Genomic DNA, 26,168 nt, shown 5'->3' on the forward strand with positions numbered 1-26,168 from the left:
ATTTTTGGAGTTGCAGCCCCCTGGGGATGCACCCTCCTTCAATTTGAAAATCAAGATCTAGGACTCAAAAAGAAAGCAGGCGCTGAAGGTTCCTTCGGTGAGGGATTTATGTGTGAATCACTAACCTGCTCAGTAGGCTTGCCAGCTTTCTCCAGTAATAATGCTTCACATTAGTTATTTGAGCTCAAATGCAGCATTTGCAGAAGAAAAACATTCTGCAGTTTGCCATTCTGGAAAGAGCTGATTGTTGTGTTGTCAATAAAGAGAAGGATTACAGAGTAGGCGAATTTGTTACATACACGTATGGCCCATGAAATGCATCCCTCTATGAATCTTTAAATATTATCAGCCTACAGTAATTGTTACTTACACTCCACCCACTTCATCCTCCTTTCCTTCCTTTCCTCTGAAGAATAATTTGACAGTTGTTTTCTTTGAAAAAGTTGAACTACAAAATGATTTCTACGTCTAACAGGGACACAAATATGCTAGCGTAAGTACAGTTTAAAAAAAAATGTGGACATATTTGAAACTCTCATCCATATGAAAGCAAAAATCAGAGTGTTTTCTAGAACTGAGATGGCCTGGAGAAACCTGAGGCTGTGGTGGAAGGGAAAAAGGCAGAGGGAATTAAACCCTCACTCCTCACCACAGACTCAGGGTTATCCTCCTAGCATTGTAAAATGGAATTTAGAGGTAATATTAGGAAAATAGACCCAGGCATTCGGATCACAGGTGCTACTTCACTGACAGCCTATTATAAAGCTCCAACTGTGTCCAAAGTTATAAAGCGATTTCATAGTTATATTTATCAGGACCAATAATGTGCAAATCCACTTCTCTGTTTGCTTTTTTAAATATATATATGCCATTATTAAAAGATACCTACTGCACCTAGCAAGGCTTCCCCAGATGTTCATCCAGTGTAGTAGTGAATGACAAATGTAGATCCTACACACGGGGAAGAAGCACACAAACCCTTCAAAGAGTGGGAAGGAGGCTCCTGCCACCCAGGAAGAGAGTAACAAGGCAGAGCACTTAAGTACTGTCCTTGTCCACACAACTACCAATGCTCAGCAGAGGCCAAAGAGATCCCAGCAAGTGGATCTGCCACGCAGTGGAAAGACTGTGCAGAACGAGATACAGAGGCCAAGAAAAAAGGCCATTTTCAGCAGACATATTCTGAATGTGAGGTGGGAAGAAGGGTGCATGGAAAGGGTGAAGAACCAGCCATCCAGACCAACAGCACACTGAGACTTCAGCCAACATGAGATGCAGTCATTAACGGAGTCTCAGAAGCTGGAGAAGTCACAAAGTCTCAGCCTTATGGTATCTGTGTTAAGCACAAAATTCAGCTGTTCCTGGGTACCTTCAAGGAACTCAGTCCAGGTCTATTAAAACGGTGTCATCACAATCAGAGACCACATCATGCATCATGGGAGAAAAAGAAACCTGAATGTATTGATCCACATCCGAACAGATAGGGATGTTTTACCTACAGCTCACGTGTGCAGGAAAAAATAAAATAAGAGTCTTTTATTTGTTTATGGAAAGCAGTCTTTGCTGAAAGCAAGTAGGAGCCCCTTACTTATGACCGAACAGGCTTGGCTTATTCAACCCCATCCTGAGAATCCAACATGATTTTTCTTCTAAATCACAAGTGAATCATTTTCAAGTGAAATGCAAATTAGAAGAAGTGAGGAAATGAAGAAACCTGCTTAAGAGTATCTGCCAAAAGCACAGTGGAGGAAATTCCAGAGAGAGGGTCAGGGATGTCCAGAAGGAGAAGGGCATCATGCTTCTCAATCCTACCAAAAACTTCCCAAACCGAACCAAAATAAAAACTCCTTAGAAAACTTGCATGGTACATAAATAGGACAAACAGCTGAGGATGAAACTTGGGGTCATAAAGGCAGGGTATTAGCAGGGCATAACCAGGGCAAGACGTTCCCAGACTCTTTTATCAGCTCCCTAGGAGTTGATGGGGGTCTGTTTAAAAGCACTATAATGTTACTTTCAAAGATCTTACAAAAAATAAATGTTTAGCAGCCAGGACCCAGCAAGGGAGAGAAAATTGTCATGGGAATCAGAGCCCTAAGGGAGCACTGAAAAGGTTGCTGCAACCCATGAAGCCATGGAGGTGGCTGAAACTAAGCCTGAAAGCAAAGCCTCACTTGCAAGGATATTGCGGAAATGGGAGACTGGTTTACAAAGCTATTTTATTTCTAGTTGGCCTTTCCCATTCATTTTATGTTTCTCTATTTCTTTTAGTTACTTACTATACTTTAATATTGTAATAGAATCTGGAGTTTAAAGTTCTTTTTCTCTTCTTTGGAGAGTTAATCATAAGGCAAAGGTACAGACAGATCCACCTCAATGCCATAGACCACTCAGGGTCCCATCACAAGTCCATACTGCTAACAGGCAGTAGAACCAAGCCCCGCTCCATAGTTAGCACTATAAAATTATGACACTGTGATGGTTTTAAGCCCTGCTGGGACCGGAGACCACGTTGCCGTTGTCCCTCCCCCACCCTCGGACACAAGTAGGGCACAAACCCCAGGGTTAAAATAAGAAGAAATTTAATACAACAGTGTGATAAACAATCTGAACAACAACAGTAGCAATGATAGCAGCAATAAACAGTAATAACAGTGAACAAGACAAAAGATGTACAGAGAAATACCGCAATGGTTACAGACAGCTCGCTCATGATTCTCCCCTCGACCAAAGCCACAAAGGGAAAAGTTCCCGTTCTCCTGCGCTGGACCTGACATCAGCATGGTATGAATAACCCGGCTGGAGATCCCTTCCCTCTCTCTGTTGGGGAAACTTAACGCTATCCTAGCTGAACCATGTCAGACACCAAAGAAATACATGTAGCTACCAGCTTTAACAAAAAGGCAGAAAACAGCAATGCTTCTTGTGTCAGAAGAACAAGGGATGACATGTGGAAGACAGAACTAAAATGAGCCAAGCAAAGTCAACATGATTCTACAGATCTCACCAGTTCAGGATAGGTAGCCTGGGGACACTTACGAGGAGCAACTTGGGAGCTGGAGAGAAGACTAGGGAAGTGATCATCCCTTTGTACCTGGCACTGGTGAGATCACACCTCGAATACTGTGTTCAGTTTTGTGCCCCTCATTACAAGAAAGATACTGAGGTGCTGAAGCATGTCCAGAGAAGAGCAACGGAGCTGGCGAAGGGTCTAAAGAACAAGCTCTGTGAGGAGTGACTGAGGGAACTAGGGTTGTTTAGTCTGGAGAAGAGGAAACTCAGGGGAGACCTTATCGCTCTCTACAACTAACTGAAGGGAGATTGTAGCAGGGTGGGTGTCAGTCTCTTCTCCCAAATAACAAGTGATAGGATGAGAGGAAATGGCCTCAAGTTGCACCAGAGGAGGTTTAGACTGGATATGGGAAAAACTTTCTTCATCAAAAGAGTTGTCGAGCGTTGGAACAGGCTGCCCAGGGAAGTGGTAGAGTCACCATCCCTGGAGATATTTAAAAGACATGTAGATGTGGTTGCCTAGAGATATGGTTTAGTGGTGGACCTGGCAGAGTTAGGTTAATGGTTGGACTCGATGATCTTAAAGGCCTTTTCCAACCTAAAGGATTCTATGATGCTAAGATGCGAGTGAAAAAATGGAACAGCAGAACTGATTTGGAGGTGCTGGTGAGGAGTGGATGAATTGCCCATCAAGGGTGAGGTTAGAGGCTCTGCCTCTCAAAGAGATGCTCAGAGCACTCCATGGCAGAAAAGTCATATCCAACCACGACTGCTCCACTCTGAGCGCTAAGGCATGAATACATTTGGGCCCAGCTTCTTTCCTGAGCTAACTCCACAGTGATACCAGAAATTATGCAAGTTAAGATGCATGTCTCTTATGAAAATGATGCAATAATCAGTGTCTACAGTTCGATTATGAGATAATTAATTTTAATTGCATATTACATTCTCATTGAATTAAAAGATTTGAAGAGTTTGACTATTTTTATATTCCCCTTGCAATACATTTTGTAGTCTGTGCTATTTAGAGAAAGAAAATTGCAACTATTTTAAAAACACGACAATGACTTTCACCTCCCTGAGGGAAATCCTGAATTATTACCTTTGATGGCATCAAGGTTTCATCCTTATTCTGTTAGAGAAAATCATTTGAGACCTTGTATTAGCTTTGCTTTCCACCTTTTGAGAGCCCCGAGTTCCCAACACAGGAGGTGAAAACACTCGCTAATTCATTAGGTGGAAGAGAAGAAATTATGTTAGATCTTTTTTCTTCACCAGAAAATGTTTGAAATAAAAACTTCCTTTTTGTCACATCTACTTGGTGCCACCCATTAAGCAGGGGTGTTGGCTGGGCCCTTGGTCACCTCCCTCCCAGGGGAATGGGCTGGCACCCTGCCCCAGTACAGCGAGGGGCAGCCCAGCTGCTCATCCCCACAATGAGCCCGCACTCACAGGTCGCACCTCGCTGCAGCAGCTCCATTCCGGCCTTCAGCATCATTTTGCCAGCTGCAAGGGAGGGTGGCTGAGGTCAGACATTGCCCTGTGAGGCAGAGACATGTTTTGCCTGTTCTGATTTTCCATTTTTTAGCTCCTGCCAGCAGCAGAGCGTTGAGCAAAATGTCCCTGCTATAGCCCTAGACAATTCATTGTAATAAGTCACCAGCTGAATTGTACCTTGTGGTCCCACTGTGAGGGAACAAATCACCAACTTCTCCAATTGTTCAAATATCTCCTCAAATAGTTGCTGAATAAGTCATGCCAGTAATCGGCAGTTTGTAACTTCTCATCCAGTGGTTTGCAGCAGATATTCAAGACCTGGCCTTTGAAGCTGACTGGGTTTTGGCAGGCTGTGGAGTCTATAGGCTAAGTTCCTAGGGATCTGAAGCTAGTCAGGAGGCTCTGCTTTTGCAAGGGACAGTTTTCTGAATTGGCCTTCAGCAGTGAAAACACAGCATTTTCTGTGCCACGGGCAGCTCCAAAGAAGAATGAGGAGGGAGAGCAGAGACACCTACGCTAGACCCTCATCATCCCTTGTCAGGGTGCAATACATACTCCTTCTCCCCGTCTGACCCCAGTGTGCCCACCTTTCCCAGTCGGATCTGAACACCCACGCTCCCACACCTCCCGTCTCCAAGCATTCAGGTGGCCCAGCCCTCACTTAGTCAGGCACTGGTGCTGCCTGCAGGGGTGTGGTGGTGCAACACCTTCCCATAGGCAAGAGGGAACAGACCTGTGAGCCCCAAGTGTCCAGCCAAGGAGACTCCGTGATTGCCTGACATGAAATGCAAGATATCAGGGATGTTGGAAGGAAAGAATAAAAACTGGGTTTGCAAGCATGTCTCCACGTTCACACTTAAATACATAACCTTTCCCATGCAGAATTTGTTTTTTCTAGTATTAATGTCCTCCTCCACCCACCCTTTTGTGCCAAAGAGGTGAGCAAATCTGCAGAAATATATTCAATTGCCAATATTTATGCTTTATCTTTCCTCAGATCCCTATATTTTAGACTAAAAGAATATGTGATGACAAGTTTTATACATATTTGTAAGACATTCTTACTTCATACCCCTTACATCTCAATCTTTTCTTTCATAGTCTTTCTTGCTCTTGCATGTTTTATTCTGACTGGAAGCCTGAAGGTGTGAAGGTATTGATTACACATGTCTTTCTGACACACCATGAAATATGCCATCTTCCGTCTTCACACTGGTGACTGGCTTACATGGCAGGTTTCTTCTCTATGTATAAAACACATCAAAATTGTATTACATGCTGCTGTTGCTCTTAATAGAACTCACCCAAGTTTTCTTCAGGAGATTTTTTTTCATTTCACTTAATGCCTAACCTTCTTGGGTTTTGACAGGTACACAAACCTTCCCAGAGGCTGCTGTTCCTGAGATCTCTGTGTTGTCTGTGTTAAAAGTCTTTTATCCTGAGATCAGTGGTCCCAAGGATGAGAGCAAGCGATTAAGTTCTGCAGTGTACCTTGCAAGTAGGGACCAATCATTTATTACTTATCTGTGTCTGGAGCCTCTAAACTAAGGCTTATCCAGTTCGATAAGTAGTGGAACAAAGGCTATTCTGGCATGAAGGCTGTTTATATTTCACAGGGGATTTTCTTTTTTTTTAAATCTTTTTTTTTTTTAAACCATTGGAGGGCCTTAGAAGTGTGTTACTACAATTCTGCTGCCGGTCCATCTCGCAGAGCCATCCTAAAGCCGTAAGGCACACGTGTCTACATATCATCATACAGAACAGCCTGGTGTGAAACCCGGCTCTTAAACAATAGCAAGGGGCTTTTTATGCAATACAAAAATATATTAAAAATACATAATGTAACTTGTCTTAATATACTTTTCTGAGTCTAAAAATATGCCAGACCAAAAGAAACATATTTACATAAAAAGCAGACAAGGTCAAATAACAAAGAAAGCCCTTAATTAGTTGTAATCAACTTTAATTTGCATACCGTATATAATTCCTAAATGATTGTTAATAATAACTTTATATAATGGACTTCCAATTTTCATGAAAATGGCACATTTTGATAAGCAGACACAAAACCCTAGTACTAATAAGGTTTAATTTGCATACATTAGACTGATTATCCAAACAAAAGGATTACAGTATTACTTCTCCATACCTTTATGTCCTTATTATGCACATTTATTAACTTCACAAAAGCTAGCTGTTAGTGACAAACAATAGCCGTGGCTGGAAGAGAAATCTACAGTATGAATAAAGTGCATTTTAATGCTAAGGAGCAAAGTTTATACTGCATAAATGTTTGGTTTAACTCTTTGTTTTGCAAAAGGCATTATGCTTTGTAAGGCAGGCATGATTAGATGGATAAATCACTTCATTATGTGATTTTTGTGGTAAAGAATAGATTTTCTGTAAAAATTATAACCTGCTCATGCTCCCATTTTCCCAATGTGAAGTTAAAAAACATGGATGGTGCTTGAACATCAGGAAAAGTGTTTACAATCACAGGATTAAGCTGTTAACTCATGTGATTCCAGGGCACAGTTTAATAAATATATTGCCACAAGCTTCGTTTTCACAGCATAAATAATACAGGTGGCAATAGCTGTTCCTAAAGGTATTACATATACCCCACAATTAAAGTGTGAGAAAGGGGGTGGGGAAAAAAAATCATTAGTAGATCTGGTATCTGAGGTAAAGTATGATGCTCACAAGGGGCTGAGAAGAAAACCAATAGATGTGATGCTTAAATTGAATGCTACCCTGGATCTCCCTCCAAGCTGTGACACGGGGCTGTGCTGATATGCAATGGTGACAGTGATGTGAGAAGGGGGTGTCATTGCTGCATTTTGTGCCCTTCTAGTGCAACGCTCTGCCATGGAACAGAAATGCTGCTTTGGAGATATGTCATCAGCCCACCTGTTCTGATGCTTCATGGACCATCTGGCTCTTGAATGGTTGCTACAGTCGTCATGAACCATGAGTGACTTCTCAGGGGTAAATTGTTACTTGCACAATTTTTGATCAAGGTCTCCATGTCTACATGCAACTATCTTGCTTAACACATCAGAGCAACCCAAACTGGCTTTTAATGTGAGACAGAAGCCATCCAGATGATCCCTTGAATATACAGAGAGCATCTGGCAAGATTTTCAAGTACTGACAGACAACACACTTCTTTTTTTCAGCATCGCTTCCACCCAACCCCTTTGCAAAGGGCTGTAGGAACCAATGTGATTTTTTTTTTCACCTGTGCAGCTTGAGGCCACTGACTTCTCGCTCAGTCTTGGTTGATGCCACAGGGTCAAAGCCCAGGGCCGTTCCCCCAGAAGGAGCCCAAGGATTCTGTTTGGAAGCTGTGAATGAATAAGGGCCTCGTGGTGCAGCTGAGGGTCTCTAACTGTGAAACTGTCACTAGTGTTACCCAAAGACCATGTGCATTTGTTGGTCTGGAACAACAGGTGGGGAAAATGCATTTCAGAGGATATAATAACATAGAATCATAGAATGGTTTGTGTTGGAAGGGACCTGAAAGACCACCTAGTTCCACCCCCCCTGCCATGGGCAGGGACACCTTCCACCAGACCAGGTTGCTCAAAGCCCCGTCCAACCTGGCCTTGAACACTGCCAGGGAGGGGGCAGCCACAGCTTCTATGGGCAACCTGTTATACATAAGAACCTTTAAATCTACACATAAATTTAGAGAGATCAGCCTTCTTCCATAAATATTGATGGTATTTACCTTTATATTTACTGGATTTGAGTTCTACTATAAAGATACTGATGTTTTGAAAGGTGTCCAATATGCTTTCCTTCCAAGGAGACCTCAGAGAGAATGGATGGCCAAGGAGAAGACTCTGGAGCTATGTTCCTGGAACAGCAGTTTCTGAAACAACCTCAGTTTATTCTGAAATATTTAGAATAAACATGCCCAGAAGATTTAGCAACATCCATTCTGTGTCCAAAGTGACACAGCCATCAAATCATATTGACATCCAGATAGACTTGGTTTCCTAAAAGCACTGTTGAAAACAAAAGTTGGTATCCAACATCATTTAGGCATTCTTAAAGGTATCCCAGGTCACCAAGCATATTGAAGTTTGCACAGCTTTTAGGTTAGTCAAAAAGCTCACACTGACTGAACATGGATTTTTTTTTTTTAAACCAGAATGCTAACACAAACCTGACTCTTTCCTACCAAATCACAGCCCTTTTTCCACTGAATGCTCCTGGAACTTGATCTGGCTTCATTTCTCTGAGTGATAATCCTTATATACAACTCAAAAAATGCTCCCTTTGGATCCAGACTGCACTTGTCAGCCTGTAAATAAGAAGGTTTTCCTAAGTTCCTACTGTTGTATTCATATTCTTCTTCATAGCGCTTCATGGCAGTTCAGTGAGGTGTGCCTGATTCCCCCTGGATGCTCATTCCTTTTGTTTTCCTTTGCAAAATCTGGAAACAACCTACAGAATGTCTTTTGCCTGGTTCTGCTCCCTGATCCCCAGTCTGTCTTCCTGGTACGTAATACAGAAAGAGAGGGAAAAAAAACCCAAACAAGCCACCAGTATTTCATGTTACAGACATCAGAGTTTCTGTTTGCCATTTCTGACCAGGTCAGAATCCACCTTCGGTTTTAAAGATCCCTTTGCCCATTGAATTTGTACAGCCTTGTCCCAGGTAAAAAAAAAAAAAAAAAAAAAAAAAAAAAAAAAATTTACTTGGGCCCCTTTTACAGTATAAGGAATTAGAATAAGTGTAGATGATTGTCCAGATATCCTCACCTGTACATTTGCATTCAGCAAAGGAGCACTTGGAAGCACTACTGTTCCAAGTGACGGGTCCACAGAAAAGCCTCTGACACACAGCAAGTTTTAAAAATCAGAATCCACGTTCAGTTTTAGAAACCCTGAGGACATCCAGAACCCTCCAGACATTTTGATAACGTGAGAACAAAAACAAAAGAAAAACTGAAGCCAGAATAAAGCCAAACCATCCCTTCCAGCTCTTGTTCAAAGGAAAGAAAAGTGACATTTTCCTGAGCATCACTACAAAATGGATGACAGCACACCCTCTGATGAAGGAAGAAAACAAGCTTCTCAAGTAGCCCCGGGCTCACCTGAAAGCCCAGCCAAAGTCTTTACCTATTTGTGCTGCGATTGCCTGGGTTGCAACACAAAAACCATGGTACAAATGTGCTTTCACTCATGAGAAAACCCCACTGACTCAAGAAATGAAAGGTTATGAGTAAGGGTTACAAAACAGGAACAATAATTTAGTTAAATCCAACATCTTTTGTTTAAAGTTAGTTTTTCTGTGGTTCCATAATATTATTTTTAGTTTTCAAGAAGGGAAACAATAGCTGAGTTCTGTAAGTGCCAAGTCTTTTTCAAGGTTTGATAAAAAGCTAAAAGACAAGAAGGTGCATTGATTCCAAATAATAAGTTACACCCTGTGATTTCAAGATTTTACAATCCATGCACATGACTGGAAATATCTGTCTACAGACATTTCTAAGAATTATGTATGAAGGGGAAGTCTTAAAGCATGTACTATTTTTTATTTGATTTTATTTTTGAATGGAAAACTTCAAATCAACAGTCCAACAAATTGCAGCTGTAAGAATTGCTGAGCCAATTTACAATCAAATAGAATTTTTTTCCATTAAGAAAAAAATCCTTTGAATTTGGAAGGAAGTGCTCTGCTCCCTACCAGCCCACTCATACTTTTCTATAACGTCACACACACCCGCAGTCCCAGCTATCATGTTCCTCAGGAGCATAAATAGTGTTAGCACAGACATTTTTAAGAATACATCTCCATTCTTAATTATTTCAGAACATCAGATTTTCCTCATTTTTGTTTTCCCATTTCAATCTACTTTACAAGTCTAATTTATAACTGTGCCTGATTTGGGTACCTTGGAAGAAACTCTTCCATCTATTTGCTTCTACACACTTTGGTGATATTACTTGCGTTATCGATCGACTGTCCCCAGCGCAGTTTAGGAGATCTCTACTTTGTCGCTCTCTCAGCGGTGCTACACTTGGGAGACAGCAAGCTCATTCATACCTCAGCACTTACACAACACAGTTTATTTTCATAAAATATCCCTCTTCCTACAAAGCACCACAGAGTACTTTGAATCTTGCATTAACAGAGATGCAGAATATTAAACAGATAAAAATGGGTGCTGTATCAGAATAGATCCTGTGATGATCTGACCGGCATCCAGCCATGATTTATAGCAGGGATGCTCCACGTAAAGGTGCCAACACCAAAAAAAGCGATGAGAAGCACTGACAGACAGCCTCTTAATGTAAGGCTGTTGAAGAATTTTCTTCATGTGTCCATGAGCATCAGCCTCCTCCAGGAGAAATGCCCATTCCCTTCTGTGAAATGCAGATTCTTCCTAACCAATCATTTTTTTTTAAATCTTTATGAGATAGCAGCGGTCCCTATGTAACAGCCAGAGGCAATGACATCCACAGATGTAGAAAACAGTAATAATAAATACGGTTTTAAGGTCAGATTGGTTGAAGGGAATGGTCCAACAGAGCTTCACAGACAGTTTGCTGTCTCTTCCCTCTCTTACCCTATTTCACTTCAGCCATGCTTCTGGATTAAACAACCCTGATCTCATGTATAACATCACCCAGGCAAGGAAACGCCAGACCAGCTCCAACTCATGCCCTTATCTGGATCATTTTGATTCCTGCTCTGTCCCTGTGCGGCTGCATTTACTGAAATAGAACATAGCACCACATGAAGGTCACACCGGAGCTAGTCAAAGAGGGTGAAAAATGTCCTTTGCTCATCGAACGCTCATTTGAATTTTTAATGGCTTTGCTTCAGCTCTGTTCACACCCCCTCTGCGGTTAGTTGAGCGATCGCATTTCAGTGGTATGAATGCTTGCAGAAAACCCATGTCGGGAGTTACCCATGGAGGAGCTGAAGAAGCCCAGCTGTTACATTCACACACACACACCTATTTGCACAACCGGTGTGTTGCTGGCGCAACAGGCGGGTAATGCAGTCAATACCAGGGGGTTTATTTGACCAACTACAGCTAAACAACGGAAACCATTTGCAGTCAAGCCCTTCTCTTATTCACTTAAAGGAACCGCTGGGGTATTTTAGATAACAAATACATTTGAGAAAACTATGCTCTTGCTCATGGATATTCCACAAGCAGAAGAAGAGAATACGTTTGACAAATAAATTATTTGTTATGAAACCTTTTCTTGGTTCTAGTCAGTGCATACAAAAGGAAATATTACAGAAAGTATAATGTTAAATAAGCCTGTGATCATAATTTTAATTTTTTTAGACCACTGCACCTTAATGCATTAATAATTTCACTGAGTTTCTACAGTTTACTGTTCCAAAGCTACTTGGGATTTTTTTATCCATGGGTTTTCCTAGGGTCAGAAGAACCATATCTCCATTGATCACCCAACCTCCTGGAAGACACAGTCATAGGGCTGTAGAATGTGGAGCTCCACCCAGTTCCTCTTATATTTAGACAAATGATTTACATTATGTGAAAATACAGCTTCCAGAAAAGCACTGGTCTTGATTTGAAGCCACACAGCACCAAGGAATCCACTGCTTCCTTGCAGAAATGCTGCGGCAGTCAGCAAGGGCAGCCAGAGCTTGCAGAGCTGTGGGGAGGCTGAGATCCTCAGGAGTGGACATACATGGGAAGAGAACAGAGGGGAAAAATGGGAAAGTCAGGGAGCTCCCAGGTAAATCTAAAAGCCTAGAAAAGGCCTCGGAAGTTCTCTAAGGACCCAGGATGACAGTGTGACGGGACAAGAAACCAGCAATTGGGACAGAGGCAGTACTGATGACACCCCAGTCTCAGCCAGCAAACTGCCAGCCCTGATGGGATTTCATAAACCTAAGCACCTAGGAGCAAAAAAAGAAAAAAGGAAAGAGAACGAGTCGTGAAGTACAAATAAGGCTAGTGACCTGGAGGAGATGACATGCCAACAAAGGACACACACCCCTCTGTCCAGTCCCAGCTCCCAAAGCCAAACCTGAGGAACGAAGGAGAGAAAGGCACAAGGAGGGAGAGTGGGCTTCGAGGGATTGCACCACCTAGCTGCATGCCCGGCTCTGTTGGTTTTCCAAATCACTTCCAGGATTGGTAACAAGGCTCAAGGAATAAATAAGTTAAATGCAGTAACCGAATCCAACAGAGTTATTGTCGGTGAGTGGATTTCTGAGGGACATCACTGCAGACCTGCGCTAGCAGGGACTGCCTTCTGGGCTCACGGGCGTGCAAAAAAATGGTCAGCCCAAAAGTGAGCTGGGAGTGCTTCTGGAGTGTGGAATGGAGAAGTTTTGAGTTATTAGAAGTGGGGAAACAGTGGCAGAGAAATAAAGGTGAGAGGCTTTTACCTAAAGCTAACTGTTGTCCTCTGTAGTGAAAAACATGTTAACAGGAAAATCAGACACAAAGGAATTCTGAAATAATGACAACTGAATAAAAAAGAATTTAGAAAATATGTTTTTGAAACAAAGCTATGGAATGAGGCCTAGATTCTGCCCACACATAGGCACAGGCTAAATATTAAGCATATGAATAATTATTCCAGAGTCACCACCACTGCTGATGTCAAACCTCTGTCCAGATGCAAGGTAATACAGAATTCGCTCCCTGAGCTAGCACCGAAACCAAAGCCAGCAACAAAAGCTCGGGCTGCTTCACAGACAGAAAAGCAGCGGCACTGCAAGCCGCTGTGTCCAAGCCAAACTGAGCCTTGCCAGCCCAGCTAACTGTGAAGCGAGGATGTGGCTGCACGCACGGCAGCTGACCTCCTGCCCACTTCAGGGCAGGGGGGGGCTGCCAGGTTTCAGTGCAGGTCGCGGGAGCTGACCCACAGGCTTTGAGTTTTTTATTGTCTTGCAGAAAAAAAAAAAAAAAAATTCAAAACCTGTGGGTCAGCTCCTGCGACCTGTGCTGAAACCTGGCAGCTCCCCATGTCCGCAGGGCTCCTTCAGCTACCCCCTTGGGCAGGTGCTCCAGCCTCACATCCAGGGGCACAGGCTGAAAACCAGCAAAAATGGCAACGCAAGTCCAAAAAAACCCAATACTTGCAAAATGAGTTTTTCTCTTGGATGTTAATTCAAAGGTGCTTAAGTCCAACACCACTCTGCAAAGCAATTTTGGTGCAGTGCCCCAGTGATCGCTACTGGGTATAGATTATTCAAGGTTTAAATTGTCAGTCCACAAGAAGGGGATAATATTTATCCTACCTGAAATGAGAAGGCAGTTAAGCCATTGAACCCAGAGGTGTGCCCAGGTGACCAGTGACTTGGCAGAGCCCCAGGGGACACACAGAGATGCTGGTTCTCCCCCAGCCATCTGACCTTGGCTGCAGGGGATGTGCAGCTGTGCTGTGATCCCTCATTATTGTCTGTTGGGTTTTAGCCAATTTTTTTTTTTAAGTGATTGACAAGACCCTTCCAGAAGAAGTGAGCAAGGTTGCTTCGATGTAGTTTTGGCGGTGCAATCACGGGCAGTCCTCTGCCCATCTCCACGGCTCAGAGCTGAACTGTGCGAAGTCAGGGCTGTGCCCGGGAGAGGTCTGGGAACAGCATTCTCCACAAAGGTGAAAACTATATCTGAAATATGAATTGAGATAACAATGTCATGAGGCTCGCAAGGGGAGTCGTGCGCCAGTTCGTCACATCTAAACGGCCCCAGCCATTTCCCCACCCCCTGGTACCAAGGGAGAGCGGGCATCTCGCCTTCCCTGTGCCCAGCTCTAGCGCTTTGTGAACAGGACCACAGCCCTGCACGTTGGGGGAAGAAAAAAAAAAAAAAAAAAAAGGGAGGGGGGCGCGGAAATCGCGACGAAATCGCATCTGTAGAAGACCAATGGTCTGTGTTTGGCTCTCCCGCGCCCGGGTGTGTGGTGCTTCAAACTCTGCCGTCGCCGGCCGCTGGCCCCGGGCTACCAGGGGGATGTGGCTCCTCCTGCACGGAGCCAGGGGCAGGCTGGGGCCAGGGCGCAAAGCACGTCGAGGAAAGGGGAAGAAACCACAGAGAAACTCGAAAGGACAGGTAGAGGAAAGGCAGAGTTTCTGTACCTGCCTGCAGCTCCTGCACAAGTCCTTTCCTCCCCCCCCGCCTCCCCCCAAGGTAAACAGTGATAAATCAAGCACTGGCGGATCTTAAGCAGTCGTTATCGTTTTCTTCTCCATCGCAAAGAGAGGGGAAAAAAACCCACCCCAGCTTGTGCTAAAGCTTGGCCATGGGCTGCGCCTGCCGCCGCAGCTCCACCCCTGCGCACGGCGGGCAGGGAGCAGGAGCCCACCGGAGGGCTCCCGGCGCCGGCGGGTGGCTCCCGGACCTCAGGCTGTCGTTTCCTCGGTCGGTGACAGAGTCGTAACCGCGGTGGCCGCCGCAGTGAGGGGAGCGGCTCTCCAGCCACGGCAGCCCCTGCTCCCTGCAAGGTTAAACCAGCCTCGCCCTGAGCCTTGAACCGATCCTGCACGTTTTCAACCGCCGCGGCTGAAACCGAGCTTAGCCCTCTTTCCGCCCTAAGATCAAACCCCGGTTCCCAAGCGTGACGGGGAACTGCCATTTTGCAGCCGTGCCTCCGCGCAGGCACGGTTTCCGCGTGGAGGGAGCGGTTCGGACGACGGGGCTCTGTGTAACGAGGAAGGAAGATAAAAAGGGGAAAACAATAAAAGCTCAAACCCCTCTGGAAACGGGGTCCCCGACGCCGCCGGAGCGTGGGGCAGGCCCGGGAGGGCGGGGTGCGCTTGTGCCGGAGCCGCCGCGGGCAACCGTCGGGCGGCGTTCCCGGGGCAGCCCCGCACCGCCCTGCCCGGTGCCCCGCGGAGCGGCCCGGCGGAGCGGCGCGGAGGAGCTGCGGCTCCGGCCCCGCTCTTGTCCGCGAATCGAAGCGGGCGGCGCCGCCGCCTCGGCTGCCCTCCCGGAGGGGAGGCGGCGGGGGGCAGCCCGGGCCCGGCCGGGGTGTCCGCGGGGCCGTGCGCGCCGGGGCCCCCCCGCGCCCACCGCTGCGGTGGGAAGCGGCCGCTTGCACGGAGGGCTGGTGGCCCGGGAGGCCGGGCCCCGGCAGGGACGGCAGCGCCCTTACCGCTCCGCCCGGTCTCCCTCGGCGGCGCCGGAGCGCGGCCGGGCGCGGAGGGCCGCGGAGTCCGGTCCCCGGGGGGAAACCCACCGCGAAGGCCCCGGGTGCGCGGAGCCGGAGCGGATATTGTTACGGCAGCGGCAGCCGAGGGTGTTAATCTGAGCTGGTTGGAGTGAGAAGAGGCAAATATTTCCGTTTGTGCCCTCCTGCCTCTCTCAGCACCGGCTGTCAGTCCCCGGGCTCGTTATCCGTACAAGGCATCAGTTTGTTTGGCTGAGCTCAGCAAGGTTTTCTTCTCGGAGCAGAACTATAATTGCTATAATTCCACTGTATCATTTGGATCATTGCAGTATTGTTGTTTTCTCTCTCTCGTTCTCTCCCCCTAACACTGCAATAACGCGCTCCAGTGTTAAATTAGCAGGTTGCAGGGGGAAGGGAAGGGGGAAAAAAAAAAAAAAAAGAGAGAGACCATAAATGAATGAAAGTTTGTTTAAAAAAAATAAATAAAACAACAAAGTGACTTGGCAGAGGCGAGCTCGCATCGCACAGCATCCTGGCCTGCGAGCGGGGCTGCCGCCGGCCCTCCCCACACCCCGACCCAACCGGGGCCTCGCTCCGTCGGACAGGGCTCGCCGGGGCGCGGGGCAGCGGGGCGGGCAGGGCCCCCGGCCCGGCCCAGCCCGGGCACAGCAGGGCTAGGGAACGGCGCGGGGAGGGAGTGCAGAAGGCCGAAAGGCCGCGGCAGGGCTCCCCGACAGCCCCCGCCACCGCTCGCCGCAGCCCCGGCTCGCACCGCCGGCAGCCAACGGAGGTCCCGGCACTGCCGGAGCCGTGGCAGCTGCCGCGCCGAGGGTCCCTCGTCCCCTCCGGCCAGCGGCTGCGCCCCGGCGGGCTCAGGTCCGTCCCTCCCCCGCGCCGGCGCGGCAGTCCGACCCGTCCACGCTCTCCCACGCGCGGGGCCGCGGCTCGGTCGGCGCCCGGCAAGGCGAGGGGGAGGCAGAGGCGGGCCGGGCTCCCCCCGCTGCCGGGGCGCCGCTCCCGGCCCGCCCGCGGCCCTGCGCCGCTTCTCCCGGGCAAGCCCCGGCGAGGAAAGCCCGGCGGAGCCGCCCGGCACGGCCGGGGCGAGAGCGAGCGGCCGTAGCTCCTCTGCGCGCCGAGCTTCCCCGAGGGGGCCGCGGGGCCTTCCTTTTCCTCTTCGTTTCGTTTTGTTGGTTGGTTTGGGGTGGGTTTTTTTAGTTACTGAGTCAATTACCACTCGTGCCGGGGGTGGCAAAAGGAGAGCTGAGCAGCGACAGCAAACGGCAGCTTTGCGTCCTCCGCACCGGCGCAGCCCGCAAAGCCGGGCCGGGCTGTGGCCGCCGGCCGCGCACGTCGGGGCGCTCCCCGCTCCCCGCTCGCACGTCGGGGCGCTCCCCGCCGGCACCTCCCCGGCCCGCGGGGGCAGGGGGAAACGAGGCAGGAGGAAAGGCGGGCGGGAGCCCTGCGGGGTCCCGCTCGCAGGGAGGGGACGGCTCTGGGAGTCACGCCTGGCCCCGCACGGCGCGCACGGATACACGCCTGTAGAGCCCGCGAGTGGGTGCGCACACGGGCGCGGACACGGCCAGAGCGGCGTTGTGCCCGCGCCCGCACGGACACACGCAGGCGCCCGCTTGTCTGTTCCCTTAATCCGCGATGCTTATTTAGGATAATTAATCCGCTTAATTAGGAGACGCGGGATCCGCACGGGAGCTGCGGCACGAAGAGGGGAAATGGGGCTGCCTCCCCGCCGGCGCTCGGGGCCGGGAATCGCCCGAGCGAACGACGGGTTTTGGGGTGGCCGGGAGGGCTTCCCCCGGCGTGCCCGTGATTGCGGGAGCGCGGGACCAGGGGCGCACATGCGAGCCGCGGAGGCGCGGGCCGGTCAAAATTGAGCCCAACTTGCCCAAAGCGGGAGCCCGAACTTGCCCGGGACGCGACCGCCGAACAGGGAAGGAAAAAGAGGGGGAATAAAACCCCCTCAGAGGTCTTCCGGCCCCGAGGTGGCCTTGAGGGGGGGGCTGCGGAGGGGAGATGTGAGGGCGGGGCAAGGCGGCGGCGGTCGGGGCAGGGCGGGGGAGGTAGCCCGGCACCGCGCCGGCCCCGCGCCCAGCCCGGCCCGGCCCTGCCGACGCCCCCCGGGCTCCCGCCCCCCGCCGCGCCGTCGCCCCCGAGGGCGTTGCCCAGGTGTTCGTTTCGGCACAACCCCCGTGGCGGCCCCCGGTGTTTTTAAACAAACACCGGCCGCCTGCGCCGCGCTGCGCCGGGCGGGGGGGGCCGCCGGGGGGAAAAACCCGGCGCGGATCCCCCCGGCGGGGCGCACGCCGTGCCGCTCGGGCACCTCCCGGGGCTGGGGCCGAGCCGGGCTGGCTGGGGAGCGCGGCCGCCGTCGGGGCGGCGTGAGGGGACACCCCCGCCGGGCCGGGCCGGGCCGGGCCGGGGCGAGGCGAGGCGTGCCGCGGGGGCTCCGCCGCCCGCCGCCCCCGACGGCTGCCTCCCGCGGGCGGCTCCCCGCCGCCCGCCGCCCCCGGGGAGCGGGGTGCCCGCGGGGGCGGGGCGGGGCGGGGCGCGGGGCGGGCGCCGATCCGGGGCGGTCCGAGCCGGGGTTTGCCGGGCGCCGTCTGTCGGCGGCCGCCCGGCCTCCGCCGGGAGCCAATCAGGGGGCGGCTGCCCGCACGTGGAGCCGAGGGGACTCAAGAGCGCCGCGGCCGCCGCTCACTCCCCCCGTGACGGGCGTCCCGGCGGCACAGGGAGGGCAGCGCCGCGGGGGCGTCCGCGCCGCCGCAGCCCGCCCCGGCCCCACGGCACGGCCCCGCCGCCGCCGCCATGAGCGGCCCCTACCCGGAGGAGAGCTGCGCCGAGCGCCCCGAGTGCAAAAGTAAATCGCCAACTTTGCTGTCCTCCTACTGCATCGACAGCATCCTGGGCCGGCGCAGCCCCTGCAAGGTGCGGCTGCTCGGCGCCGCGCCCGGCCTGCCCGCCATCGCCGCCCGCCCCGACACCGACAAGGCCGCGCAAGGTAAGCCTCGCCGCCGCCCCGCTCCGCTCGCCCCGCTCCTTTTCCCCAGCGCCGGGCGGGGCAGGGCCGGCTGCGTCCCGTGTGGGGCTGTCGCCTCCCTCCCCGCGCGGCCCGCGTCTCGGCCCCGGCCCCGCTCCCCGCCCGCCCGGCCAGGCGCCGCGTCGGAGCCGCGGCCGCCCTTATCCCGTTACCCCGACCGTCAGCGGCAGCCGTGCTGCCGGGGAGCGCGGCCAGCTCCGTGCCCGAATTTCGTCCTGGTTAATGCTGTGCGGATCGGGTACCTCCGCGTTAGGTTGCTCTTGCTTTCGATAGATGTATAATTTTTTTTTTTGTTAAACTGAAATAAACCGCTGCGAGCTGTGATCCGTGCAGGGAAAGGCTCGCCCGGTCGCCTTAAGCCTGTAACGGATCTCGGCGAGGGAGCTGGCGGCCGCGCCTGGCAGCGGGCAGGGCGGCAATAACGGGGCGCCGGCAGCCGCCGCCCCCGGCCCGAAGTTGGGAGCGGCCCCCGCCCGGGGCCGCGGGAAGCCCCGGCGCCCACGGGCGGCCTCCCTCACGCTTTTCCCGGCGTTCACAGCCAGGCGCGTCTCTTTTCTCCAAAACCAAAAGGAAACTTGGGGGGCGGGGGGAGACGATAGGAGAGGGGAACAAACCGAGGAGGGAAAAAAAAAAAAAAATGAAGAAGCGTAGGAGCCGCGGGCCGCCGGGCCGAGGCAAAGGGGGGGGGACGGGGACACACACGATGCGGCCCAGCCCCGCCGTAGGCGCCCGTCCCGCCGCTGAGCGGGGCGCCGAGCCGGGCTCCGCGGCCGGGAGGAGTTTCTTCCCAAGCCGGGAGCAGGGGCGCGGGCAGGGGCCGGTCTGAGGGTACGGGGTGGGGGGTGTCTTATCTCGGAGCGGGGTGGAAATCGGCGCCCGAAGGGGGGTTGCCGGGTTGGGGTCTTGCCCTGGGCTCTTCGCGCTGATCCCACTGACCGTGTCTCTCTTTCTCTCCCCCCACCCCTTCTCTCTTCCCTCCGCACCCTTCTCCCCCCCACCCCTGCCCGCCCCGTCCGACTGCTGCGGCCGCATAACACACGCACACCGCTCCCCCCCCCCCCCCCCCCCTCCGCTTTCCGTCGCAGGGTCCCCCAAGGGCAGCCCCCCCTTCGAGCCGGCCGAGCTGCACCTTCCCCCCAAACTGCGCCGGCTCTACGGGCCGGGCGGAGGCCGGCTGCTGCCGCCGGGGGCGGCGGGGCCGCGGGGGGACCGTCCGGAGGGGGGCGCCGGCCCCGTGCCCGCCGCCGCCCCGTGGGACACGCTGAAGATCAGCCAGGCGCCCCAGGTCAGCATCAGCCGCAGCAAGAGCTACCGCGAAAACGCGCCCTTCGTGGCGCCGCCGCCCGCCCGGGACGAGCTGGGCAGCCCCGCCGCGCACGTCGAGGAGCGGCCGGGCCCCGCCGCGCCGGCCGCCGAGGAGGAGGAGGAGGACGAGGACGAAGAGATGCTGGAGGAGGAGGACGAGGAGGAAGAGGAGCTGGAGGACGACGAGGAGGAGGAGCTGCTGGGCGAGGACGGCGGGGGGCTGCTGAAGGAGGCCCGCCGGGGCGCCGCTGCGGCCCCCGGGGCGGAGGGCGGGGATCTGTCCCCCAAGGAGGAGCTGCTGCTGCACCCCGAGGACGGTGAGGGCAAGGACGGCGAGGAAAGCGTCTGCCTCTCGGCCGGCAGCGACTCCGAGGAGGGGCTGCTCAAGAGGAAGCAGCGCCGCTACCGCACCACCTTCACCAGCTACCAGCTGGAGGAGCTGGAGAGGGCCTTCCAGAAAACCCACTACCCCGACGTCTTCACCAGGTACCGGCGCCGGGGCCCCGGCCGAGCGCGGAGCGGGCGAGCCCCGGGGCGACGGGAGGGGACGGGGCCGCGGCGTGCTGCGCCCCCGCCTCCGAACCGCCCCCGGGGGTGAATCCTCCGCGGGCACCCCCGGGCTGGGAGGGGACAGGGAGCAGGGCCGGGCCCAGGGGGGACCCAGGGCCGGCAGCGCCCGGGCAGGCCCGCCTGGAGGCCGCCGCCGGGGGCTATTTTTACCCACTGCCCTCCTCCCCCCCCCGGCCGCGGCCGCCACCGGGATCGGTTACGCGCTCCCCGGGGGGAGCTGGAGCCTGGCCCAGCCCGGGGAAGCCCCGGCAGGGGCACAGATCAAAGCGCCGCTGCCTAAAAATACCGGCCCGGCACGTCGGGGCCCCTCGGTGCCCGGAGGCTCTGCCCGCCTTTTCGGGGGCACTTTACCGTTGAAAATGGGAGCCCCGCGGCGGGGGGTCTGGCCGGCGGCTCCTCCGCGGGAAGCGCAGGCAGGGAGAGAGTTGCTCCCCGCGCCGCCCTAAAATAACTGCCCCCGGCCTCCAGCCCCGGGGAGGGAGCCCCCAGAGCTGCATTTTTCGACCAAGGAGACCCTCCCGGTTTCTCGTTTGTTTTGTCGGGGGCGGTGGCGGGATGGGGGAGATAGCCGAGGGGCGTTTTGTTCCCCCGCCCTCGGTGTCGCGGGGCTCCCCTCGGGGGTGGGAGCGGCTGCCCGGGGGCGCGTATGAACAGATCGCGCTTCTTTCGTTGGTATTTTTACGGCTTTGGCTTTTTCTCCGGGGCTTTTCGTGCCCGGCCGGCGCGGAGCCGGCCCGGCGGCGGCGGGGTCCCGGTTACGCCGGGAGGGCTCCTCTGTGGCGTGCGGAGCTGACGAGCGGTTTTCAACCGCCTGAGTGGTTTCCGATTTGCCTTAATCGTGTCAGGGGAAACGGCAGCGCGGGGCGGCTCGGCCGCCCTCCGCTTCCGCCGCGTTTGTGGCGGGGAGCGGGGTGCCGAAACTCGGGGGTCCCGACGGGCGCCCGGCCGGGGCCTCCCTGAGCCGGGCTGAGGGCGGTGGCAAGCGGTGTCCGCCCGCGGCCCGGCCCTGCTCGCCCCCCCCGCCGGTCACCGGGACGTCGGGCCCGCTGGGCGCGCCGAGCCGCGGGTTGGGGGGCGGCTCGGGGTGCCCCGGGCTGACGGCGGCGTGTGTGTCTCCCCCAGGGAGGAGCTGGCCATGAGGCTCGATCTGACCGAAGCCCGAGTGCAGGTGAGTGGCGGCGGCGGGACCGGGGCCGGGGCGTCTCTCGGCGGCGCCCGGGGCCGGGGAGCGGTGGAGGGGGGGAGTGGGGTGTGTCCCCGGCCCTTCCCGGCGGCGCCCCTCGGTCCCGGCAGGGCCGAGCCATCGGCCGGCGAACCCCCGTGTGATTAAAACGCGGGGCCCCACGGGGCTCGGGTTGTTAGAGACCCGCTCGGCCGCAAGCCGGGTATTTGGCTGCCATCGAATCTCCAATCGGGCTTCATAAAAGCCCACTTAGCGCTAGAACAAACAGGGCCATTTGAAGGCGAAATGTTGTTTGATTTCCTCTCCGCCTGCACAAGGAGCTGGCTAATGCTATTTGATTTCCCATTTTTGATAGCAATAAGCCTACATTGATCTAATAGTGAGTGAGTGCAATGCTATTAAAGGTGTTTGCCGCCCCATACCAGAGTGCATTTCCCAACCCGGGTCTCATAACCAAAGAGACGATAAACATTGGGATGCCCTGATTGCCAACAGAAAACAGATGTCTCTGGGTTTGAAGCTGAGCAAATCACTTTACAGTTAAAATCGGGCGCTGATAAAGCATAATAAATTCCATATGGCTCATTTAATACACAACAGCTTCTTGCATTAGAGAGGCTAATGATGAGATTTGTCCCCTCCTTTCTGTTGACACATTTCTCCATTGTCAAACAGAGATGTGACAGCAAATCAGTATTTTCAGCTCAGGGGAACGAGTCGTGGGAAAGTTAAATAACTTTTAAAAAAGAAAGACACCTCCTTTCTCTCCTCTCTATTCACGGGAGAAGATGTAATTAAGGGAATATGAATTATGAGAGTCCCTTCGTTTACCTTTGGGTGTACTCAGCCTTATTAATTCAATAAGGGCGAATTGCAGCGAGGACAGCTTGCTAATTGAGTTTTAGCTGGGAGAGACTCTCCCTCCGTGCCAGGAGGTTGGCTTCCCCGCTAACGCGATGCCTCTTCTTGCGTGGGTACCCCGATGGGCGCGCGTGAAGATCGGTCTTGGCTGTACAGCTCTGGGGAGAGACCCGCAGCGCGGCTGCCTTTCGCGCTTCCCGGAGAGAAGGAATCTCACGCTGAGCTTACAAAGCCGAGCCTAATGGGGAGAACTCGGCCCGCACCAGCCCGAAAAAATTGACAAATTGACAAGTGTGTGCGTCTCGCTCAAAGTCTGTCTCCTTGGGTGCCCGTGATGCCTCGCACTTGGTTATTAAGCGAATATTTCCTTTCCATTTGAAAGGCGGTATTTTATGTCTACCTCTCTCCTATTTTAAGACCGTGTTAGTTCACGATTTTTGTTTTCTGGGAGGGGGAGAAGAGGCAAAAGGGTCGGCGGTGCGGCTGCGTCCTAACTAACTTTTGTAAAATAGATCCTAAAAGGGCAGCCCGGAGACGTATATTTGCTGCTTTGGTTGCCTCGCAAATTATTTCTTCGTTTCAGCCGTTAGTGAAATCAAGATTTTTATTCCTCTCGCTCTAAATTCGAAGCGGGGGTGGGGGGGGTGGGGGTGTGGAGAAAAACAAACAAACAAAACCCCCTAGTCCGTCACCCCCAAAGACACCGTTTGTAAATATTCCCATTAGCGGAAAAAAAGCGCCGCGCAGCTCGCGCTGTGGGCGCGGGATGAAAACCCGCGTGGTCCCACGGGGAAAGCGCTTTCCCGCTGCTGCGAAGCGCCGCTCCCCGCCGGCGGCGGGGCCTTCAACGGCCGCGGCCGCCCGGAAGCCGGGGCCGGGCGCCGGGCCGGGGGCCCCCGCCGAGAGCCGCCCGCGGGCCGCCGGGGTGGTCGGCAGCGGCCGGGGCTGCGGCGCCGACACGCGTGGGCCGTGTCGGGGCGCCCCCCGCGCGGCGGAGAAGCGGCGCCGTCGGGCCGGAGCGCGGCTGCCGCGGGGCTCGGCCCGCCGGGGGCGCGGACGGGAGTATTAAAACCGGTTTTTCTTTTGGCTTTCAGGTATGGTTCCAGAACCGTAGGGCTAAGTGGCGGAAGAGGGAAAAGGCTGGGGCTCAGACACACCCCCCAGGTTTGCCTTTCCCTGGTCCCCTGTCAGCAACTCACCCCCTCAGTCCATACCTTGATGCTAGTCCTTTCCCTCCTCATCACCCAGCTCTAGACTCCGCCTGGACCGCCGCCGCCGCCGCCGCCGCGGCCGCCGCCTTCCCCAGCCTGCCGCCGCCGCCCCCCGGCTCCGCGGCGCTGCCCCCCGGCGGGACCCCGCTCGGCCTCGGCACCTTCCTGGGGGCGGCCGTGTTCCGCCACCCCGCCTTCATCAGCCCCGCCTTCGGCAGGTACCGCCCGCCCACGCGCGACCCGCCACCGCGGGGGACACTCGGGGCAGGGGCGGGGGAAGCGCCGGCGCCCGCGGAGCTCAGCGCCGCTCCCGCGCGTGGGGGCCCGGCCCGCGCCGCCGGGGAAGGGGGGGGGGGGGGGGGCTGGGGGGGCGTCCCCACGCGGGACCCGTCTCGCGCGGGCCGCCCCGCGTTCGCACTTGGAGCGCCGGCGGCCGGCGCCGATTGGGCGCCGCGCGGGTCACGTGCTTCCGCCACGGCCTCTCATTGGGCGAGGGCGTCTCTCACGCCCCCGCCCCCCCCCGCCGCCGCGGGTCCGACGGGTCCCCCGTGGGGGCGGCCGGTCCGTGGGCACGGCGGCTCTGGGCGGCGGCGTTTGCGGGGAGCCCGGGCGCCCCCGCGGGGCCGCGCAGCTCGCAAGGACGGAGCAGGGTCCCCGCGGGGCGGGCCCGCGGAAATCGGTGCCCCCACGCAGAAACTATAAAGGCGTGGGTTGCCCTGCGTGTCCTCGCGGCCTCTGCTTCGCTCGGGCGCGGGGTTGCCGGCATTCGGCGGATCGGGGCGAGCCGAAGCCGTGAGCGCCGCCGGCCGCGCCCCCGGGGGCTCCGGCTCGGGCAGGTTCTCCGCCGCCGGCGCGAGTGTGTTTGAACGGCTTGGAGAGGCTGGGGCCGGGGCGAGCGTCGGCGGGCGTCGCGCTCCGTCCCCACGCTCTGCCACGCTGCGTGTCCGCGGCCAAAGCCGGGGAACCCCCCGGGGCCGGGGCCGCCCCCTCGGGGCGCGCAGAGGGGCCGGGGCTTGGCCCGCCGGGGCGGGTGGAGGGGACAGAGGCCCGGCTGACGGACGGGGCGAGCGCAGCCTTCGCCGGGCCGGAGGGGTCCCTTATTTTTTTGGCGCTAGCTCGGGAAAAAGGCGCCCCGGGGCCTGTCCCCGCCGGCGACGAGTCGGGGAGAACCAGCCTCGGCGGTGCTTTAGCCCTCCAGCGTCGGGCTTTCTCCAGCGAGGGCGCGTCCCGCCGCGTCCCCGCCGGGCGGGGAAGGAGGCGAGCGGGGCCGGGCGGGCCCCGGCGCGGCGGTGACGGCGGTCTCTGCTTCCCTTACAGGCTCTTTTCCACCATGGCCCCCCTGGGCAGCGCCTCCAGCGCCGCGGCCCTGCTGCGGCAGCCGGCGCCGGCCGCCGAGGGCGCGGTGGGCTCGGCGGGGCTGGGGGACCCGGCCAGCGCCGCCGCCGACCGGCGGGCCTCCAGCATCGCCGCCCTGCGGCTGAAGGCCAAGGAACACGCCGCCCAGCTCACCCAGCTCAACATCCTCCCCGGGAGCAGCACGGGGAAAGAGGTGTGCTAAGGCACGGGGGCCGCCCTCGGGGTCCGGGCCGGCTCTTCCGAGGGGGCAGGGGGAGAAGAGAGGGGGAGAAGAAAGGAGGGAAGTGAATACACGAATGAGGAAAGGTCACCTCAGACAGCATGAATCAAGACCAAACGGGGGGAAAAAACAGTAATAATAACAGTTAAAAAAACAAACCCAGGAGGACCAGCAGCGGAGCCTGGGGTAGGTTCTCCAGTTGGGAACGCGGAGACAGCGAGCGCCTTTTGCGTCAGCCCTCACACGGGTGAGCCGACACTTGCAAGCTCCTGAATAAGTAACTCCTTGGCTGGTACATTTCTTAAATGTACAACGTGTTCATTTCCTCTCTGAGCATTAAGGGAAAAAAAAAAAAAAAAAAAAAGAAAAAAAAAGAAGCCCTAATAAAAGTTATTATATATTAGCATTACGTACACTAAATATTTTTCCTTCTGTTTATCTGGCAAGAAAAAAAAAAAAAAGAAACAAATAGAATTGTAATTAAGAAAGAACGAAAGAAAAGCAAAGGGAGGGGGGCAAGCTACCCACATTTTCTTAAAATAACATCCTAGGATGTTAAGTTGGTCTGTTAGGAGCACTGGAGAGAACTATTTTACATGTTCATGCAGCGAGCTGCATACACTAACCAAGGATGCTGCCAGTGCAGACTGAACGTAAATTTGATGCTGTAAGATAACCAGTGCACTTAAGGGAAAGGGTATATCTTTTTCTTGTTATATTCTTTATCACTACACCAACCAAGGTTTTTATATCAAACCAAAGGGAAATACACTGCTAGAA

The 26,168-nt window shown here is 54.4% G+C and overlaps 1 protein-coding gene across 1 annotated transcript; it reads left to right on the forward strand.

Annotated features, from left to right (window-relative positions):
* The first annotated feature begins 18,450 nt into the window (after positions 1-18,450).
* Positions 18,451-25,703, forward strand: ARX (aristaless related homeobox). The gene is made up of 5 exons (XM_074929682.1): positions 18,451-18,643; positions 19,768-20,473; positions 21,680-21,725; positions 23,696-24,030; positions 25,130-25,703. The coding sequence occupies exons 1-5, from the start codon at positions 18,451-18,453 to the stop codon at positions 25,368-25,370; spliced, it is 1,521 nt and encodes a 506-aa protein (XP_074785783.1). The 3' UTR covers positions 25,371-25,703.
* Positions 25,704-26,168: the final 465 nt, after the last annotated feature.

This window comes from Athene noctua, chromosome 1 (assembly GCF_965140245.1).
Source record: "Athene noctua chromosome 1, bAthNoc1.hap1.1, whole genome shotgun sequence".
NCBI lineage: Eukaryota > Metazoa > Chordata > Aves > Strigiformes > Strigidae > Athene > Athene noctua.

Coding starts and splice junctions, on each gene's coding strand:
- ARX (XM_074929682.1), top strand. CDS start 18,451: ATGAGCGGCCCCTACCCGGAGGAGAGCTGCGCCGAGCGCCCCGAGTGC. Junction 18,644..19,767: donor CACCGACAAGGCCGCGCAAG/GTAAGCCTCGCC, acceptor TTTCCGTCGCAG/GGTCCCCCAAGGGCAGCCCC. Junction 24,031..25,129: donor ATCAGCCCCGCCTTCGGCAG/GTACCGCCCGCC, acceptor CTTCCCTTACAG/GCTCTTTTCCACCATGGCCC.